At 61.9% G+C, this 18,797-nt stretch overlaps 1 protein-coding gene across 3 annotated transcripts; it reads left to right on the forward strand.

The window, feature by feature from the left end:
• Positions 1 to 1,220: 1,220 nt before the first annotated feature.
• TMEM9 (transmembrane protein 9) lies at positions 1,221 to 17,721 on the forward strand. 3 transcript variants are annotated; one of them, XM_060289386.1, is made up of 6 exons: positions 1,221 to 1,634; positions 2,077 to 2,178; positions 3,208 to 3,299; positions 7,190 to 7,298; positions 9,285 to 9,416; positions 14,415 to 17,721. In XM_060289386.1, the coding sequence occupies exons 2-6, from the start codon at positions 2,113 to 2,115 to the stop codon at positions 14,559 to 14,561; spliced, it is 546 nt and encodes a 181-aa protein (XP_060145369.1). In that variant the 5' UTR covers positions 1,221 to 1,634; positions 2,077 to 2,112; the 3' UTR covers positions 14,562 to 17,721. The 3 variants fall into 3 exon arrangements, with proteins under 3 accessions (XP_060145369.1, XP_030700153.2, XP_060144936.1); XM_060288953.1 differs by lacking the exon at positions 1,221 to 1,634 and adding an exon at positions 1,681 to 1,894; XM_030844293.2 differs by lacking the exon at positions 1,221 to 1,634 and having other exon boundaries at positions 1,673 to 2,178.
• Positions 17,722 to 18,797: the final 1,076 nt, after the last annotated feature.

Here is an 18,797-nt window from a genome sequence, read left to right on the forward strand (position 1 = left end):
TCCCTGGTGGCGTAGTGGTTGAGAGTCCGCCTGCCAATGCAGGGGACACGGGTCCGTGCCCCGGTCTGGGAGGATCCCACATGCCGCGGAGTGGCTGGGCCCGTGAGCCATGGCCGCTGAGCCTGCGCGTCCGGAGCCTGTGCTCCGCAACGGGAGAGGCCACAACAGTGAGAGACCCGCGTACCGCAAAAAAAAAAAAGATGGTGATACCAGCACTGGGTACCTTTAGTGTCAGGTGTCAGAGGACCATGAGCTGAAGGTGACCGACTCGGCCCTCTGCTTTTGTCCCCAAGAAGGTCTCCACTGCCACATAGGAGGTGTATGGGGGGGAGGGAGGGTGCCTTTCCAGTGCCTGACCTGTCCCTTCTGCCCCCACGGGACGGGCATCCTCTCTCTGTCCCAGCCTGTTCCCCAAAGCAGCTACTCTGACCTCCAGAATGAGCTACGGTCTCCATTGACAGAGCCCTCACTGTTCCAGGTGCTTTGCACATATAGATTCGTTATATCCTGAAAGTAGGTCATATTATCCTCATTTTATGGATGTGGAAACCGAGGCTCTCTAAAGGATAAGCCAACCACCCCAATTCTCACAACTAGTACGAGAGGAACCAGGATTGGTGCCCTGGTTGGCCTAGGGCCAAAGCCCACAAGCTCTGTGTGCCACTGTGGTACCTCCTGTGGGTCCTCCAGCTGGCGGATTTTAAATCTACCCAATTCAGCAAGCAGGGACTCTGCAGGCGGAGGGGGTACAGGGAGGGACACATATCAGTAGGAGGGACCCAACGATCCCCATAGGAAGTGCCCACCACAATCCACGGTACCCCCCCCCCCACAACGGAATCCCAAAATATCGACTGAAGGGTCTTTGCATCCAACCAACTCCCTTCACACAAGGAAGCAGAGGCGGGAGAGGGGAGATGTCTTCCAGGTAACACCACTGCTTAGTGGCAGAGCGGGACCAAAGCCCAGGTGTCTTCACCAGGGTCGGTGCCCTAGACTCGGACGACTCCTCTCTCTTTCCTTTGCAGCTGGACCGAGCTCACCCCTGCCCCTCAGCGGCCCGGACCTCCCCCGCCCCCCGCACATCCCGCCCCCATCTGCCGGGTCCAGAACCAGCACCAGGGGACCAGGCTGGGAGCTGCGGGGCGCACCCTTCACGGGCCCAGCCCGCCCCTCGCCGCCCCGGTTCCTCCTCCTGCCGGGGAGGGGGAGGAGAGGTGGGGCCGCCCTCTGCAGCAAAGATGCGACTCAGATAACATCTCCAAATTGTGGATCTGCTTTTAGCGTTATTGTTGTTACTAGCTTATTGTTTATCAAGTGCTTTCTCTATAAAACGGCAAGACTGAACAGCTTAGGCCCGCTCCGAAACCCTGGATTTTGAATACAGGGAGGAGGGAGCTCGGCGGTGGAATTCTGCGGCCGCAAGGAGGCCACATCTTCCCAGCTTCTCGTTCGCTTGCAGACGCTCCCTTTTCCTGTATGGTAGGGTTGAGAAATGCCTCCCTCTCCCTTGCGCGGAGCCTCGGCGCCCATGCGGAGGCGGGCCTTGTTGCCTTGGCGACATCCCCAGCAGCCAATAGAAGCTGGAGGGGCGGGTCCGGCCAGGTCCTGTGCTGCCAAGGCGGGGTTCGCAGGTTAGCAGGCGTGCGTTGGGGGGGGGCTGCGGGGGTCGCGGGGGTCGCGAGGGCCTTGGGGTACGGGGCCCGCGGCCTGGCTGTGGGGTTGGGGCTCCCAGACTTCGCGCCCCAGATTCTCCCTCGGCCGGAGCGGGAGGAGCTGCGGGCGGTGATGAGGGAGGGCGGAGGAACGCGAGATGGGGGTCGCTGGCCGGCCTTGTCCGGCGGACCCGAGGCCCGTGGCCCCGCCCAGGAGGCCCCGCGGCCCGGCGCGCCAGGTGGGCTGTGGAAGTCGAGGCCAGGGGGAGAGGGACGCCCCTTCGCGGACCAGGCTTGGAAGGCCCAGGACCCCGGGCCCAGCTCCCACCCGCTCACCATGCCCGAGCAGGGCGGTTTGCTCCGGGGCCGAGGGTGCTGCGTGGCCGCCCGCCCCTTCTCCGCCTCAGTATTTCTCTTCCAGGTGGGCGGTCTTGCCGGCCCCGGAAGTCTGAGAAGCATGAAGCTCCTGTGTTTGGTGGCCGTGGTCGCAAGTCTGCTGGTGCTCCCAGCCCAAGCCAACAAGGTGCAGCTCCCATGCGCGACCACCCTGCCTGCGCCCCGGCATCCCGGGGGGGCTGCTGCTCCAGCCCGGCCCCTCACTCCCCTTCGGGCCGTGCCGGTGCATGTTCTCTCGGCCCTAGGCTGCAGGCCTCCAGGAGAGGGGGCGTCTGCGGGGCACGCGTCTCGATCTGGCACGCCGGAGGTGGAATTCCGGTCAGGGTTCTGTGTTTGGGGAAGTTGTCTAAGTTCTCAGTACCTTCTTGCTTTGCTCTTGGGTGCCTACTGCCCTAGTCGGAGCTTCCAGTAGCCCAAGGAGTGGGCGTAATGTGAGGAGTGTGAAGTCTGCACAGATGGCAGGTTTCTGGGTGGAGGGGACCCACCCCCGAGCTGGGACTCGAGGTAACTTCCATTCCTTAGGGGTAATGGCCGGGAGCTGGGTTTGGGTAGGTCTCTGGAATTCGAGATTATGAAGGTCACTGAGGCTTTGAATCGGACTGAGTCTCGCTTTGTTTCCACTTCCTCCTGGGAATGCTAATTCGAATGCAAATTTTGTGTTGTTGTCTCTGACCCATTCCAGGGAGGGAGAACTTCCAGAGGGGTTGCTTGAGTGTTTCCATGGAAGCGTCCACTTTTTCTGGTTCACCCCAGCCTTCTCCTTCCCTGATCCTAACCTAGGAAGTTGGAGGTGGGGTTGGGGGAAGAGGCCAGCCGCCAAGACTTCTGGACCCGGGTACACACACAGGTGTGAGGCCCAGAGCAGAGGACTGCCACCTTGCTTGCTCCTCCCCCAAGCCCCCTACCTGGGAGCGGCAGCCCTGGGTGTGGCAGCCCTGGGTAGCCTGTGAGTATCATTCGCGCCCCCAGACAGTTTCTCGAGGACCCTGTGATGTAGCATCCTTCCTGCAGAAGTCGTTCCTGCTGAACTTGGGCATGGGGGCAGGTCAGGAGCGTTCATATGGTCACCTTGTGGAACAGGGAACTGAAAGTGCAGAGTCTTGCTAGAACTTGAACCCAGGGGCCCTGCCCACCTGATATGTGCTTTCTCTCGCAGAGTTCTGAAGATATCCGGTGCAAATGCATCTGTCCACCATATAGAAACATCAGTGGACACATTTACAACCAGAATGTGTCACAGAAGGACTGGTAAGGCATTGCCCAGGCTGGCCCTTGAGGTTGTGGGTGTTGAGTGGGGTTCACGGACCCCTGGAGGATAAGCTTGCTCTCCCATTTCTATGGAGAACCTTACAAAGGAATGTTTTGTCCCTGGTCACACAACCGATTAGAAATAGGGTCCGCGTGTCTTTAATTCCAGCTGAGGGGTTCCTGGTCAGAGGAGTGGATTTTGATTTGCCTTTTTTTTGGTACGCGGGACTCACTGTTGTGGCCTCTCCCGTTGCGGAGCACAGGCTCCGGACGCGCAGGCTCAGCGGCCATGGCTCACGGGCCCAGCCGCTCCGCGGCATGTGGGATCTTCCCACACCGGGGCACGAACCCGTGTCCCCTGCATCGGCAGGCAGACTCTCAACCACTGCGCCACCAGGGAAGCTCTTTGATTTGCTTTGATGTGGGTGTTTGTTCATATCTGCAAAATGGTAACAGAGAAGGCGGGAGAGGTAGACATTAGAGCCACATACCGGGGGATCTTTCGCCTACTTGCGTGCGCTTGGCGAAGCTCTGTTACATGCGTCATTTGATGCCAGTGTCTAACCACCTTGTAAGGCAGTGGGATGGGTTGTGTCCCCATTTTATAGCTGCAGAGATTGAGGCCCAAAGAGAATTTACATTATACTCCTGGAGTCTTGAATTCTGGATGCCTCACTTCAAGAAAGAGAGAAGTAATCAAAAAATCATTCAGAGAAAGGACATCAGCTTGTTGAAGGCACGTTTCAACATGCTCTCCTGGAAAGAACGGTTTAAGGAATAATAGTCTGAGAAGGAGAGGACTTGGGGACACACGCAGCTGAGAGGGCAGGAGAGGGGCTGGCGTGCTCTGAGGCGCACCGTGTGGTTTGGGTGTAGGACTGGGGCCAGCGAGGAGAGCTCCAGGGAACCAGATTGAAGTGAGTTGAGGGGGCATTTCCTGTGCAGGCCGTTTGAGGAGCAGGGGCGCCTCATCCCGGAGGGCTCTGAGCGCAGGTGCGGTGATACCTGCATCTGATCCCCGTGGAGCGGTTACGCCACACGGGGGAGCCCAGGTCAGCGTTGCCTCTACTTGGTCAGGTGTCAGGATCACCAGGTGGGCTTTGAGAAAATACAGAGTCCCAGCACCCCGTCCGCCATGATTTTTGGGTTCTTTTTTGTTGTTGTTTTTCCCAGCTTTATTGCGATGAATCAGACATGTGGCGTTGTATAAGGTTACGTGATTTGATACATGTATCTATTGTGGAACAAGGTTAGACAACACCTCCATCGCCTCACAGGGTAACCATGCAGGTGTGGGTGTGGTAGAACATTTAAGATCTACTCTCTTAGCAGCTTCAAGTGTACATAATTGTTAACATGTATTGTTAACGATAGTCACCATGCTGTATGTTAGATACCACCCCCCACCCCCTGCCCAAGATTTTGATTCAGTGAATATGGGGGTTGGGGCATGGCAGAAGCTTTTTCTTAAATAAGTGATTGTTAAATAAGTGATTGTGAAGCAGTTGGTCCAGAGCAGCATTTGGGGGTTTTGAACCTGTCCAGCTCCGAGTGTGTGATTTTTCTGAGAACCCGTCTGGTTAGATGCGGACTCTGGATCGACCCTGCCTGCCTTTCAATCTAGCTTTGCTCCTTGTTCATTGTGAAACAAGTTACTTAATCCCCAGTGTATTCAGCTTCTTCATCTGTAAAGCGGTGGCAGTATTTTGAGTATTAAATAAGAGTGTGTGAGTGTGTGTGTGTGTGTGTGTGTGTGTGTGTGTGTGGGCTCACGCACACTTGTGCAATGCATGTACAAGTAAGTATAGCACTTAGAACAGTTCCCAGCACATGGTGAGGCCGTATGAATGTCGGCTGATAGTATTAGTAATGTATATTGTTATGCCTTCCTAGAGGCCACGAAGAGGCCAACTTACGCCACAGCCCAAGAGGGAAGCCCCAGTTTCCTTCTGTCTTTGCCCGTCCTGATGGAGTTACAAAGCCCCAGGACCTGGAGCCCTGGGGAAGCCCCTGTGACCTCCTTGTATCTTGTGGTTACAGTTCAAATAGCGTCAGGAATAAACGACGAGATTGTCTCAGCCCGACACCAGCTACATCCCTCAGGCACCCCCACATTGTACCAGCACTGTCTCTGCACTGGGGCCAGAGTAAGGCCCCAAGCCAAGCGTGGATGCCACGGAGGATGGAGTCCTACCTGGACCTCTCAGGCTGTGGCTTATCTCCTTCCCCTGGGAAGGCAGCATTGGGGGGCTGCCTGAGGAACAGTTCCACGAAGGCTGGTGGGTGGAACCTGAGGCTGGGATATACACCCCAGGGTTCTGGGACCCAGTGACCCTGGCCTGTCAGGGAGGGGAGGCATCGCAGGCTGCCTGGAGCCCTGCAGGGGAGGGGTGGGGCCTGACCCTGTGATCCTAGACCTCAGGCCAGGGCCAGAGGAGACCAGGTGTGTCCTCAGGCCGCTTCCGCATGGTCCCTCCACTGCGAGGAGGACACCTGGGCCCTCCCCTGGTGGAGGGGTGTGAAGCCAGGGTGTCTGAGCGGCACATGCCACGTTCCCGTGTTGCAGGCGCTCTGCCGTCTCATGCTGGGGGTCCTCGTGCCTGTGAGGGGCAGAAACCCCGACACCTTCTCCCTGATGGTGGAGCTCCCGAGGAGTGCACTAGAGAGACAGTCCCAGAGCTGGCTGGTACAGTGTCTCTCACACTTTTAAAAATACAGGCTTCAAACAAATCTGTTTTGGAAACACATTGTGTAGAAGTCAGGACGGCCCCCGCTGAGCAGAGCGACTGGGGCCCCTCCCTCCCACCCTCCGCACAGAGGGCCCTGGGGTGCCCCAGGGAGCACATTTTGAAGGACGCTGATAAACACACACATGTCCTCACGTGTCCATGACGACACCGAGGCCCAGAGAAGTTACACGCATCACCTGCAGAAGGCGGAGACTTAACCAGCTTGCCCTCCAGTAACCCTCTCCGCTACGGCGCTATCACTGATCCCCAAAAAGGGACACGTCACGGTTTCACTGATTCTCTGGGGAGAGAACACATCCCTGTGGGGAACCCACACGTCCCACTGGTGCACCAGAGTGACCTTCCAGACCCAGGGAGAAATCTGGCCCTCAGAGGCTGGTAGAGGCCCCCGGAGAGGGGAGGCCCCAGGAGTGATGCCCCAGTGCTGGGTGTGGACCTGGCCCTGTCCGGCGGCCCCTCCCCGGGCAGGGCCTGAGTTCCAGCAGGGAGCCACGTGCCCAGCGCTGGAAGTGGGGTCATCAGAGGTTCAGGTCAAATCACACCCTCCACATACGGACTTTTAGGGGGAGCAGAGGCTTGTGGAGGACATGCCAGCCCACGCTGTTGGCGCCTCTGCCAGAAACCCCGCCTGAGCCTCAGGGCCCCTGGGACAGCCCGGGCCAGAGCTGGAAGGGCCTGGAGGGTCATCCGGCGCCACCCCTGCAGCTCCCAGAGGTGCAGCTCCCAGAGGTGCAGCTCCCAGAGGTGCAGCTCCCAGAGGTGCAGCTCCCAGAGGAGCTCGGGCCCAGGGCACCAGGCTCCTGGTGGGAGGGCCCGGCTGAGAGACAGCAGTGGGAGGGGATAGGGAAGTGGGTTTCAGAGATGTTGAAGACGGCAGTCACTGGCTTGTGGTGGATCCGTGGGTCAGAGGAGGCCTGGCGGAGACGCTGCCTGCCACGGGGACAGACCCTGGACCCGAGGGACTGGGGTGGGGTGGGGGTGGAGTCTGTGCCGCTGGGACACTCACCCGGTGAGTCGCGGAGGGCCAGGGCCTCGAGAGGCTGTGGGTTGGGAAAGGGGTTCCGCCAGCCTGACCCCTCAGAGACCCTCCCCTCCCTGGGGAGCCCCCCGGCTGCCCCCACAGCCCTCTGTCTGTTGCAGCAACTGCCTGCACGTGGTGGAGCCCATGCCGGTGCCCGGCCACGACGTGGAGGCCTACTGCCTGCTGTGCGAGTGCAAGTACGAGGAGCGCAGCACCACCACCATCAAGGTGCCCGGCGGCCGCCCCGCCCCTGCGCGGCCCCGCCCCTGCGCGGCCCCGCCCCACCCCCTCTTCCTGGGGGGCCTGCGGGGCCCCGCCCCGCCCTCCGTCCTGTCCTGTTTGCTTCTGCAGCGTTGCTCGGGGCTGGGGGGCTGGCTCGAGGCTGGCCTGGTCGCAACCCAGGGACCTCCTTCCCACCCCGCTTGGGGCCGCTCTCCCCTCTGACGCCATCACACTCGCGGGGGTACCTGGGAGGGGGGCTGAGACCCCTTCCCCCACGCTTCCCGTCTTCCTCTCCCTTCTCGCCTTTCGTTTGTTCAGTAGACATTTCCGGGGCTCCTGCTGTGTCCCGGGCACCGTAAGGGATGATGGAGCGGAGGTAGCCCGCCCTCCGGAGCCTGCAGTCTAGTTAAGCTTCCAGAGCTGCGGGCCTGGCAGGATGGCCATCAGACGCCCCCCTTGCTTCCCCTGAACCCCATTCTCATGGGCATCAGTGAATTCAGGGGAGGTGGTGGAGTGGCCACCAACACACAGTGAGGACATGGAGAGGCCTGATCCCTGGTCCCCTCCAGGCAGACGAGCCCCCAGCACCACCACACCCCAACCAGGGCGAGCCTGGCCGTGCTTGCGGATTTCCAACAGAAGCCTCTCCTGGTCCAGCTCTTAAGCTTATTTCTGCGTGTCTGGTGAAGGGTCTGGAAATAGCATCAGGAAAGAACCCGCAGGAATTTGGCAGCAGCCCTGAGCCTGCCCTCGGGCTTCCCTTTCGAGGTTCTTTTGAAGGGGAAGTGGTCCTCACCGCTGCCCTCCCTGCCTGGCCCATGGTGCCCATCCTGTCCCCTCTGACGTGGAGACGGTTGCCTGTCCACCCTCCCTATCATCACCCCTTCCCCTCTGAGCTTATCCACTGGCCCCACGCTTGGGGGACCAGGTCCCCAAGACCTTAGATTGGAAGGGACTTCCTGACGTGGGGACCTCATCAGATACATCTTAATCCCCCAGTTTCCCTGTAGTCCTTGCTAAGAGACCAGAGAGAACCCCCTCCAGCTTCAGCCCCCCCCCTTCCTGGGGTACAGGCAAGAGTTCTGATCCTTCACCCTGGCTGAAGATGCCCCAGTCAGGGAGGCGTGTGGTCCAGCTGGACTTGGCTGTGGACTAAGCTCGGCTCCCGTCACAGCGTAGACACGGGGCTAGGGTCGCCAGCGACAGATGGCAGTTGGGGAGCAGAAGAGGCTTAGGAGTTGCAGTCACGGCAAATCTGGGTTCCAGGCACATCCACCACTTGGTATTCTTGGGACTGAGGGTGATGGCGTGGCCTGGGGGGCTCTGCATCAGGTGAGTGTCAGCCCCTGGGGGACATTTGGAGATGGACTGTGGCCCCAGTAACTGTGGTGTGTTACTGACCGTGGAGGGCAGTGTCCTGGGGAGTCCTGCCTAAGGTGCCCGGAGTACCCACACTGGGAAACATCTCATTAGCTTCCTTGACTCTGTTTTTCCTGTAAAACAAAAATGACTGCAGCTTGGGAGGCTCTCCAGGCCTGTAATTCTGCCCCAGCCTCACCTCCTGCTGTGACTGACGGTGGGGGGTGTGTGTCTGTGGCCGCGGCCTGTCCCCTCTGCTCCCTGAAGGTGACTCGCCCTCTTGGGACTGAAGCTCCCACCCCGTCACCCTGTGCTGCCCTCAGCAGGGCTCGGTTCTCCCCGCTCTGACGGGCGCTCCCCCTGCCCCCGTCTGGCCAGGCAGATTCCCCTCCCCGCTCTCCACTCCTGGGGGCGCCTCATCTGTCATCTTTGTGCTGCCAGAGAACTGGTGGCTCTTGTGGGGTCCCGACCACCGAGGGCACAGTCAGCAAAGGTGGGGTGGGTCGTTCTCCGCGCCCGCGGTCTCCTGGCCTGTCTGCAGGCAGCACTCGGGGCCACACTGCCCGGTGAAGACAGACTGCAAGGGAGGGGAGCGGCATCCCGCAGGGCAAGCTGGGTCCCTTCCGCTCGCAGGTCATCATCGTCATCTACCTGTCGGTGGTGGGCGCCCTCCTGCTCTACATGGCCTTCCTGATGCTGGTGGACCCTCTGATTCGAAAGCCGGACGCCTACACTGAGCGGCTGCACAACGAGGAGGAGAACGAGGTAGCGGCCCTTCCGCCCAACGCGGCGTCCCTGGGGCCTCGGCGGGCGGTCTTCCCCTCCCCCAGCGCTCCAGTGGCTCCTCTCCCGTGTGGTGTCCTGTGCGTCACCCGGACCGCAGTGTCTCCTCAGCGGGGGCAGCCTTGAGTTTTCCCTGATTGGCATCAGCAGCTTCAGTGCACGGGTCGGGGAGCCTCCTTGTCGCCCTGCATTCCTAGCAGAGGGCCAGTGAGCCCGCCAGGCAGCCCCATGTGGGTGCTCAGAGCTTGGTGTCAGGTTGACGGTGGACTTGGAGAGTGTACCCGGAGAGTCAGGGGAGCCCGGGGTGGGACACAGGAGGCGCAGGCAGCTCTGTGGGAGTGAAAGGTGGTGTGTGTCGTGCAGAGCTGTGACGGTGTCAGGGGCTCCTGGCCTGTGCCCCTCGAGCTCGCCCCCTCGGGCCTACACAGCCGCCACGTGTGCCCGAGACAGCAGTGAGGGAGGAGGGGTGCCCCAGAGGGTGGCATCTGCGGGCAGGTGGGGCTCAGGACGCTTCCTGCCCTGGGGACCAGCTGCGCGCAGGTGCGGAGAGCTCGGCCTCACCCTGGTTTACGTAAAGCCGGGGTGGAAGGACCACAGCCGGGAGGTTAACACGTGTAAGAGGGACTCTTCCTGCAGGGACACAGGTGAGCGAGGTGAAGGGGTGAGTGGTCACTAGAGCACCAGGCTTAGGCGGCAGCGCCGGCCGGCTGTCGCCCTTGAGAGCATCTCACGTAGCGGGTGGAGCTGGGAAGGGCAGGTTCCCGCCAAGAAGAGGGGCTGGGGCTCAGACCTCAGCGTGAAGCTGCCCGGCCGGCCGCATGGGGCAGGCGTGCACACGGCCAGGGAGGGAGGGGGCCTGGCCCGTCCCTGGACCCCATGGCCCCTCGGGGGTGGGTGCCCCCAGCCTCCTGCTGACACGCGCCCAGCCAGTGGCGCTGGGGCTGGGAGGCGGGCATGGGGGGGCCGGCAGTTGGGTGGTCTCTCTGCCCAGGAGGAAATCTCGCACGCCTACCTGGTTATTAACGCGCGGTAACAGCGGCTCTGCTGGGGGCAGAGCGGCGCGGGTGAGTACCCCGTGATTAGGGGATGCGTGCGGTAATTGCAGCCCTGGCTGGGGAGCGGCTGAGAGATGGGCCATGATTACACGGCTCCGCGGCCTCCCCGGAATGCGTGCCACCTGGCTGCAGAGCCCGAAGGGAGGGCAAGCCGCACGGCTCTTTATGGGCCCCGCCCTGGGCACCCCGGCTCGCCCCGTCCCTGTTTCTCTTCCTCCTGACATACTCAGGTCCTGCAGGTGCCCGTGTAGACAGATGCACAGACCTCGGGCCCGCCCTCAGGGGCAGAGCCCCCGGTCAGGCATGCGGGATAGAAGGCTGTCAGGGGAGGGGCGGGGGAAGCTGGGGCTGACTTTTCCTGGGTGTTAGTGTGGGAAGGCTTCCTGGCAGCGGGGCTCTTCGTGGTGGGGCGGGGCCGCTTAAGTGCTGGGGCCCCTGGAGCTGAGTGGAGCGGAGACCGCGGTGGCGCCCGGGCCTGGGGCCGGCAAGGGGAGGAGGCCCTGCCTGGCTGAGCTGAATCTCTGGAAATGCTCTGAAGAGCATTTCCCTTCAGAGGGATGGGGCCCCCCCGGGGCGGGGGACTTAGCTTTCACCCCAAGCGGAAGAAAGTCAGGCTCTAGGCCTGTGCAACCCAGTGACCTTGAGAAGGCTCCCCTCCACACCCCAGGAGTCGGGGGGTCGATCGCATCCCAGCATGGGGGCCCTTTGGGTCGTCCCCCCATTCCTGTAGCCGGGAGCTCCTGCCCTGGGGCTCGAGGACAGAGAGGAAGGGGGCCTGGCCCACCGCGCTGAGGAGATGAAAGCCCCGCTCCCTCTGAAGGTGCCAGCCGGCCCGGTGGGCCCCCGGTGCGGGGCGCTGCCTTTCCTGATTCCAGCAGCATCAGGACTAATCCCCCGGCTCAGACGCCCTTTGAAAGGAGGAAGCCAGCCTTTTTGCTGGGGCAGAAACGGCAAACAGAGCTGTGCTAGATGTGTAGGTTTGGCCCCTTTTGAAGAGAGAGAAGGGAGGGTTCCTACAAGGCTGTGGGTGTCTGTGGGCCTCAGCTCTGCAGGGTCCCCTGAGACCACAGCCCACTGGGCAGGAGTGGGGGAGAGAGGGGTGTGCAGGAGTGATGGCAGCCGGGGACCCTCCCTTCCCAGGGCGGTGAGGAGCCCAAGAGGGACAGGGCCCTCGTCCCCCTGAGCCCAGAGCAGGAAGGGGGACGAGGAAGGGCAGGGCTGGCGGACGTCTCTAGAACGGCCGTCAGGACCTCGTGGCCCAGCCGTTAGCAGCGTGGTATTGGGATTGTGATCCTGGGCCGGAGTCCCAGCTCTGCACTCGCTGTCCTGGTGTTTAACCCTTTGGTTAGTTTTCCAAGTCTGAGCTCCTGTCTCAGCGTGGTTGCTGTGATGCCGTGGGGCCCTGACCTGAAGGGCCGCCCTCACTGCAGGCAGGAAGGCTGAGGGATGGTGGGGCCGGGGGCAGGGAGGCCAGCCCAGAGGGCTTGAATGTGGGGCTCGGGAGACACGGGTCCCAATCCTCTGTGACCTTGGGCGGCAGAGCCGCAGGTGAGAGTCACGTGGCCCATGAGCCAGTCTCGTGAGCCCGGGAATAATCCAGGTGCAGCACAGAGAGCGCCCGGCGCCCAGGGCCGCTCATCCTCAGGCCCGTCCAGCCCCCGTGGCAGGCACCTCCCTCCTGGTCGGCAGGGCTCCCCCTCCTGCCCTTGCTGCCCAGAGGCCAGCTCGGGGGGTAAGAGGGTTGGAAGTGGTAGCATCTCCCCTGTGGCAGAGCGGGTGAGGACCAGGCCCCGCTCTGAGCGTTTCTGGGACAGACGTGGCGTCTCTAACACCCGTTAATCAGACTATTAGCGGTGGAAGCGCAGAGCCTCTCAGCCGCAGCTTTCCCGGCTTAGGACCTGTTTGCCAAGACTTTACACGAAGGAAAAACAAGTGGTCCTGTGGAAATGCGGTGAATTCCAGCTGTTCCTTAACGCGCTGCTCTAGGCTCCCTCTGCTTTCCCTCCAGACACTCTCCCGATGGGACAGGAGAGCAGCCGGGGCCAGGAAGGGCGCTTTTCCGCCCCGCCAGGCCTGCCCCCAGGCTCCCAGGAGGACGAGAGTGTGGGCAGGCCGGCGGGGAGAGAAGCCTCTGTAGCCCCGGAGCCGGGATAGCTCGGTCCTGGGGGGCCGACAGCCTCCCACGGGGGTCTCCAGTGCCCCCTCACCTAGACGGCCACGCAGAGGCTGGTCCTGAACCGGGAAGGGACGATCTGAAAAGTAGCGACACCGGTGACCTTTCAAGGGCAGGTCCCCCCTCCTGCGCGGGGGCTCCGGGAGTGGGTCTCACACTGACAGTTGCTGTGAATTGAGCGCCTGTGATCTGCCAGGCACCGCTGAACGCTGTGCGCCCACCATCCCCGAGAAGACGCTCCTGCAGGCTCCATCCGTGGGTGGGAAGCAGGTTCAGAGGACAGGGCGTCAGCCAGGGTCGTGCTCCAGGTCAGAGCCCAGGTGCAGAGCCGGGTGAGATGCCACAGTCATCTTCCCACCGTGAACTGCTGGGGAGGAAGGAAACTGAGCACCCCGCGGGCTCCAGCTTGACAGCAGTGTGCTGAGGACGTTACACGTGTTACTGTATGTAACCTTGCCGTACCCCGCTCCTGGGCATAAACCGTGTGTCAGGGTGTGGGGCGCCACCCACGAGGTCCTGAGTCATGACCAGCACTGGAAACTGAGATGGAGCAGGGTAGAGGGCGTCAGGGGGCGTCATGCTGAGTGTTGTGTGTGTGCGTGTGTGTGTGTGTGTGTGTGTCTGTGTGTTTAGAAAAGCCTGAGAAGACCGGGTTTACTAAGTTGAAGCTTGGGGAAATCAAGTGGCTTGTCGGGGACACGCAGCCGCTAAGTGGCCGAGGCCGGGAGAAGGGGGCAGCTGTAGAGCCCAGGGTCCTGGCTTCGACTCTGCTGCTCCGGCACCTGCCCCTGAGGTGCTGCCGTGGTCCTCGTCCAGCCTGGCAGAGCGGGCTCCTCGGGGTCCCGGGCCGAGGGCTCCCTGGGGGCAGCGTCCGTCTCTAACTCACCCTGGGCAGAGCTCTGGGCGGCAGTGACGACCTGCCAGCCTCACCGCCCGCCGCCCCCATCCCCAGCCTGGCAGCTGCATGGCAACAGAAGCTGTGCCAGCTCGGGGCATTGGAAGCAGAGTTGCAGTTGCTGGGAGGCCCTGGGCTTAGAGAGGTGTGCTAATCCCTTAAGAGGTGTGTGGCACGAGATGAGAGGCAAGGGAGAGCTGGGGAGGAAATCCCCCGGGCTGTGGGCCTGGCCCTTGGCTCCAGTTCCCCCCAGAGATCAGGTTCAGGTCCTGCAGGAAATGCATGGGCTCTGGAGCTTCAGAGGCAGAGAAGTGGTAATTAGGGAGAGATGCTGCCTTTGACGACAGCGGCAGTTCTGAGGGTGGGGGGGGGGGGATGGGGCAGAGCGGGGAGGGCGGCCGGAGCGGCTCTGGATCTGGAATGGGCACGAAGGGCGAGCTCCCAGCTTCACCCTGCACACACTGTCCTTTGGGGAGTGAGCTGGGGTCCCAGGCCCGGCCCAGCAGGTCCTGGGGGTCTCCCCGCTGTCCTGGCCGTGGCCGGCAGGGCCGAGGGGTTCTGCAGTCCGCTACCAGCTGTGGGGGCACGTGGTGCCTCTCCTCGAACGACAGGGTCATCGCGTCCTCTCTGCTGACCCTCTGCGCTCCTCTCGAGGGTCAGGAGTGAGTCTGGGGCGCGGCCGGGCCTGACCAGATCTCCTGCTTCCCAGCCCCCGCCCATCCCGCAGCCGCGGGCGCCCTGTGCTGGATGGGCCCTCGGGGAGGCCTTTGGGGTTGCTCTCCTGGCACTGTTTTCCATGTCAGGCGTTTGAGACCCCCCGGCTCGCGGTGCCAAGCCTCTTCTTCTTCCCGCAACAGGACGCGCGCTCTGTGGCGGCTGCCACCTTCTCCGGGCCCCGGGCGAACACAGTCCTGGAGCGCGTGGAGGGAGCGCAGCAGCGGTGGAAGCTGCAGGTGCAGGAACAGCGGAAGACAGTCTTCGATCGGCACAAGATGCTCAGCTAGGCAGCAGTGCCGCCGGGCCACGGTCAGGGCAGGGCCGGAGGCCACACGGAGCTGGCCACTCAGTGCTGCCCTCCGGGTCTCCCCCTTAAAGCCCGGGGCGTTTTTCCTTCTCTCTCTGTTTTGACATGTGCTCAACTGCATAATCTAGGAAGAGCCCATGGTCTCAGTTTGCCTGCGCAGGTGGTCTTCGGTGGGGAGGGCTGGGGGCCTCGGGACTGGAGCGACCCCGTCACCTTGCTCCCTCCTCGCCACCCTCCCAGCTCCAGACCTTGGGAGCTCGGTCATCAGGAGCTGAGTGTGGGACGGGAAGGCACGGCCGGCTTCCTCCCGGCCCGACTCCTCGGCCCTGGCCCAGCCTCACTCCAGCCCTCGGGACGGCTCTGCGGGGAAGGCTGATGCCACAGCGCGGCTGTCGTCCTCAGGGCACACCTGGACGCTGTTCCGGCTTCTCTCCCCCTTCCTCTTCTCCCCTCAATGCAAGCAGAACCAAGGACCCTGCTCGCTCTGCCTCCTGGCCCCCGCTCCCACTTCGGAAGCCAGGCAGTGCCCCCCCCACCTCCCGCCCCGGTCTGCAATTGCTGAGCCGTTGGTGGGACCACAGGACCCCGAGGCCGAGCGGTGGCTCTGCGCACCTGGGCTCCTATCCGCAGATTGACACTTGCCCCTGAATTTCATTGTACCAGTGCATGGAGAGGAATGTCATCCTTCTGTTACCTGTAAATCAAGGAAGCCTCCTGAAATTGTCTTGTCTCACTTTGTGGATCTCAAGAGACTTCAAGGACTACGAGTGTTTCACAAGTGGACCCAGAGAGGGGACAGGAGCGTTGTCCTTGAGGGGTCCAGGCAGAGAGGCAGGGCCCGCACAGTCCAGGTGGCTGTGGCGGACGGAGCCCACGGGGGGCCTGGGCGGGGTCGCTGCTCCTTTCAGGCTCCATTCCCTGCAGGGGCAGTGGGTGAACTGGCCCTTAGGAACTACCCTGAGTTTGTGTTTCACCTTTGTGGGAGAGCCCCCTGAAACTCTGAACAGTGTCTGTTGGCAGTATCTTACAGGTACAGTACGTGGCGCTCACTGAAAAGCCCATATGTTTCCCCAAATGAAAACCAGCAGGTACTCAGGGGTGGGGGCAGCCAGGGAAAGGGTGCTGCCAGGAGAAGCTTCCAGGGGCCGCCAGGGCTGAGTCACATCCATCCGTCCGTCCCGGAAGTGTGGCAGGGGTGCATCTGGGACCCAGGCAGGAACGGGCTTGGCGGCCCAGCTGGATCTGATGGAATTTCTTCCCGCGGGGTTTGTCCAAGTCAACGTGTCGAGAAGGCTCCGTGTGGAGCCCTGAGCCAGGGTCTTGGTGGGGTGGGCATTTCAGTTTGCAAAGATGTGCCCAAGTTCAGAGCCATGTACAGGTACTGAAGGGCACGGGCGGGGCTCCGGAGGAGCAGAGACTTGGGGTTGGCATTGGAAGTGAGCGAGGGACGCAGTGGAGGGGCGGGGTTGACGGGTCCTGGGCCAGCGTGAGGCTTGCGGCGGGTTAGCGGGAGGTACGTGGGCCGCAGGTGGCCGCGCAGAGGACACGGTGCCGGCTGCGCCTCCGCCCTCGTTTGCCCGGCGTACGCTTGGTGCCGGGCAGGCCACCCGCTGCTTCAGAGGCCTCGGTGGGCCGCGAGTTCTTCCACGATAGGGATGCTTTCCAGCAGTGGGTAGATGGGTGTGTCGGCTTATCAATCGCCAGTCCAGGACTTGGTGTCTCAGATTGCCAGGTACTCCTCTAAGCCACACTGCCCAGGGGAGACCTCGAGTGCTGTTGTTTCTCTGCGTCTTGGTCGAGTCCTGCGGTGATCTGACCCGTCGGGTAGTCTTAAGGATCTGGTCTGTAGCAGGCCGCTGTTGTTATCTGTAAATAAGCCCAGTATGTGAAAATAAATTAATGTAAAAGGTCAGGAATGATTCTTCAGTGTCTTAAGGACTCAGCCAGGAACCCAGCCTCTCAATGTGCTTTGACTTCGCACACACGCTGGTTTCGGACAACTACTCCCAGGGGTGCCTCGGTGCCTTCCTGTGCGTGACCTTGGAGCAGGGTCCCTGCAGCCAGCGCAGCAGAGGCCAGAGGAGCTGTTCCCCGCCTCACCTGAGAAAGAAGTGCTTGTGTTGTGTTCAGAAGTCCTGTTTGTCTCCCATCCAACAGCCACACTGTTCTTCAAGGGTTTGTTCCCACCTGGGAAGAACTTGTTCGGTTTGGCCCTGGGGACCGAGCCTTGGAATTGGTCAAGCGACACGTGCGGGGAACGGGGAGCGAGGGGCTGTCCCGCTCCTGGGCTCCCCCCTCCACCCCTAACCCGGACCAGCTCCTTCATTCTCTGGCTTCCTTGCGTCATTCTTAACCCTGCGAATCCCCAACCACGGGTCTCCAGCCCAGCCTGTCCTGTTCCCAGCGCCCTCCCACTGCCCCCGCCCCTGCATTTGGCATTAACCCTAGGCAAGCTTCCTTCTCCCTAACGTGGGAAATCTTGCCTCACTGCTTGGGGAAAAGCAAGGCCGTCAGGGGTGATCTCACAATTTCCTCATCCCACCTGCAATTTTCCTTCCTATTAATCCGACTGCTTTGACCTTGGAGATTGCTTCCTGTTCCAGGCCAACCCACCCGTCCCTTCTCCCTGGGACCGCCATCACCTCCAAGCTCGTCCTGTTGCCCGGTGCCGTCCAGCCTATCAACACACTCAAGTCTCCCGTCCTGAAAGGCCCATCTGTGGGCTCCACGCTCAGCTCTGGCTATGGGGGTCCCTTCCCTGTCCCCACTCAGTCCCTCCCCCGAGCCCTCCACAGGTGGAGGTGCTGGTGAGTGTAACTGCTGGACCCAGAGCGCGTCCTCGGCTCGCGCCCTCCCAGCCCTTACGCTGCGCTGACACTGGATCCTGCTCCCCAGATATGCGGCTTCCCGGGCCTCCCTGCTCAGACCGCTCAGCTCAATGTACAATTTAACGTGGAGGTTTTCTCCGAGGCTTTTCTCTCGGGTGGTTTCCTGACGTTAATTCTAGAATCTCCGACTCTAGCCCAGACCTGACCCCCAGCTCCAGATCTACCTGGCTCTCAGCCGGACCCTCCCCGCTGGGGCCCACAGAGCCTGTCAAAATCAGCACGTCCAAAAATAAACGCATCCTTGCCTGGAAATCGGCTGCTTTTAGTTCCTTTATCTGCGTCGGTGGTGCCACCAGTCGCCAAGGTGCTCAAGCCGGAAACCAGGAGCTCGTTGGAGACTTGAGTCTCCCTGGGCTGCAGGTCCCGCTTCCGGTCACTCACGAAGTCCTGGCAGCTGGGGCACCCGTTTCCTCCCCTCTGCCCGACAACCACCGCCCAGTTCATTATCTCTCCTGGGGTTCTCGTGGGGAGCACCGGGGAGCTCGCATTACTCCGATCACGTCACTTCACTCCTTCAAGACTCTCCAGGGCTCCCCGTGGCCTATGGCCGGAGGGGTTATTTTGTTTTTGGCCACGCCTCGCGGCTTGCGGGATGTCAGTTCACCAACCAGGGATTGAACCCGGGCCACGGCAGCGAAAGCCCAGAATCCTAACCACTGGGCCACCAGGGAGCTCCCCTAGGGCCTGAGTGCTTTACTGAGGCCATCGTCCACCAGCCCCTCTGATCATCAACCCCAGACAAATTGGCGGGAGTTACTGGTGGGGACTCTGAGACCCTTGGAGGGGCGTTGACGGCCCCCCAGACACACACTCACCGGGGGTGGAGGGGGTGCCAGCCATAGGTGCCCAGGAGGCTCTGCGTCCCTCCGCTCCCAAGCTCTGCCCTGGGCATGCTGAAGCGGGGGCCGAGCTTGAAGAGGTGGCTGAGGGCCGGAAGAGGGATGCCCGGGCCCGGCTTCTCTGTCCATCCCTGGGCACCTGCATTCCGTGCCACGCAACTCCCACGGGCCAGGAGTGCCCGGGGGATGCCCGGGCCTGGAAGCGGGATGGACCTGGCTTCCTGAGCCCGCTCAGCCCTTCCAATCCCTCCTGTCCGAGGCAGTCTCCTTTTCCGTAATGATACTGCGGCCCGGGGCCTGGCCTGTAGTAAGTGCTCGTGAGACGAGGGGCAGGGACCAAAGCCCCAGAAGGCTGGTCCTCCATCCAGTAAAGCGGGTGGGGCGTTAAGAGCGTGAGCTCTGGGCCAGCAGCCGGGCGCAGACCCCAGCTCTGCCTCTCACTCCAGGGCCGCAGGCACCTCACGGGGGGTGTAAGGAAGACGTCGTTAC

This window comes from Globicephala melas, chromosome 1 (genome assembly GCF_963455315.2).
Source record: "Globicephala melas chromosome 1, mGloMel1.2, whole genome shotgun sequence".
NCBI classification, from domain to species: domain Eukaryota; kingdom Metazoa; phylum Chordata; class Mammalia; order Artiodactyla; family Delphinidae; genus Globicephala; species Globicephala melas.